The 1,374-nt window shown below is 55.1% G+C and overlaps 1 protein-coding gene across 1 annotated transcript in view; it reads right to left on the bottom strand.

Annotated features, from left to right (window-relative positions):
• usp34 (ubiquitin specific peptidase 34) overlaps positions 1 to 1,374 on the bottom strand; it is a 47,800-nt gene that overhangs the window by 44,116 nt on the left and 2,310 nt on the right. The window contains 4 exon segments of the mRNA XM_019889635.1: positions 80 to 147; positions 245 to 394; positions 917 to 967; positions 1,085 to 1,367. Coding sequence (XP_019745194.1) covers positions 80 to 147; positions 245 to 394; positions 917 to 967; positions 1,085 to 1,367 — 552 coding nt within the window.

The raw sequence follows: 1,374 nt of genomic DNA, 5'->3' as shown, positions 1-1,374 counted from the left end.
AAACAACCCAAGCCCCGCGGTTAGCCCCGCCAGGAGGGGCGTTAAAGACAAAAAAAAAAAAAAAAGATGAAGATCTCACCGTATGACGTAAGAGCGGAAGGGGATGATGTGCTGCATGACGGCCGGAATGTGAAGCCATATTCGGATCTGAGGCCGCACGCACAAAAGAGAGAGAGAGAAAAGAAATGAGAGGCGGGATCCCAGCGGGGGGGCGCGCGGGGCCTGCGTGCGTCCTGTTGCTCACGTTGGACACGATGGTGATGAAGGCGTGCGCGATGGGGAAGGGGAGGCTGTCGGGCGTGGCCGCTTGGAAACATTCCTTCATCAGAGACAGCCCGTGCTTGCCGCAGAACAGACAAACGTAGCGCAGAAGGTGCAGAGGAACCTCCACGTCCTGAAAAACAGCGATTAAGTCACAGACTCCTCCCCCTTTTTTTTTGACTAATAGAAGGTGCAGAGGAACCTCCACGTCCTGAAAAACAAAACCCCAACCAAGACCAAGACCACATTTATCGTTGAATCCATCTGGACATGCGGATTTCGCTGGCTGGTCAACTTGGATTCTGGTTCAATCAACGAGCGGTAATTGTTTTTTTTTTTTTTCCCCTCCCAGAAAGAGAAGGAGCCGACATCAAATTTGGTCCGGGAAGGGGGGGTCATGAAGGCTGGCTGCCCAGTCTCACAATACCAGAAAACCATGTGCGATTAAGTCACAGACTCCTCCCCTTTTTTTTTTTTTTTTTTTTGACTAACGACAACAGATCCGAAAGTCAAAACCGTCACTGGCGTCAGCAACAAAATCAGGATTTCACGACGACATCCATCTCGCAAATAGCGACGTCATGGCCGAAAAGCCCAGTTTTCCTTTGCGCGCTATTTTGAGCCGGCGTCGCGAACGTCGCGCTCGGTTTCTTACGTTCATGTCGCAGAAGGAGCCCAGGATGCTGCTCTCGTGACCGGAGATGTCCTGAAAAAAAACAAAACGGTCGTCTCATTAGGGCCCGCCTGTCGGAAAAATTCACGCACGCCTTTGGGAAAACGACAACAGATTCATTTCGGACGACTCGCGTGTGCGTACGTTCACCTCAATGGTGGGGTGCGTGTTGTGCTTGTAAGCCGTGTAGAGCGGGAACTGGATCTGGAAGATCTTGGCGGCGCACAGCAGCAGCTTCTCTCGCTCGTCAACGCTCCAGGAGCCAAACGCGCCGCCTTCCTCCGCCTCCTCCTCCTCCTCGTGCCCCCCTCGGCTCGGGGTCTCGGCCCGCTTCCGCTTCGAATCGCCGTCCGGAGACCCCGCCTCCTCCTCCTCCTCCTCCGCCGAGTCGCGCTCCACGTTGACGGGCTCGTCTTCGCCGGGCGAGGCCGGGCGGCGGT

Source organism: Hippocampus comes, unplaced genomic scaffold (assembly GCF_001891065.2).
Source record: "Hippocampus comes isolate QL1 unplaced genomic scaffold, H_comes_QL1_v1.1 scaffold301, whole genome shotgun sequence".
Taxonomy (NCBI): domain Eukaryota; kingdom Metazoa; phylum Chordata; class Actinopteri; order Syngnathiformes; family Syngnathidae; genus Hippocampus; species Hippocampus comes.
The sequence above is the reverse complement of the archived record's forward strand: the minus strand, read 5'-3'. Positions and strand labels throughout refer to the sequence as shown.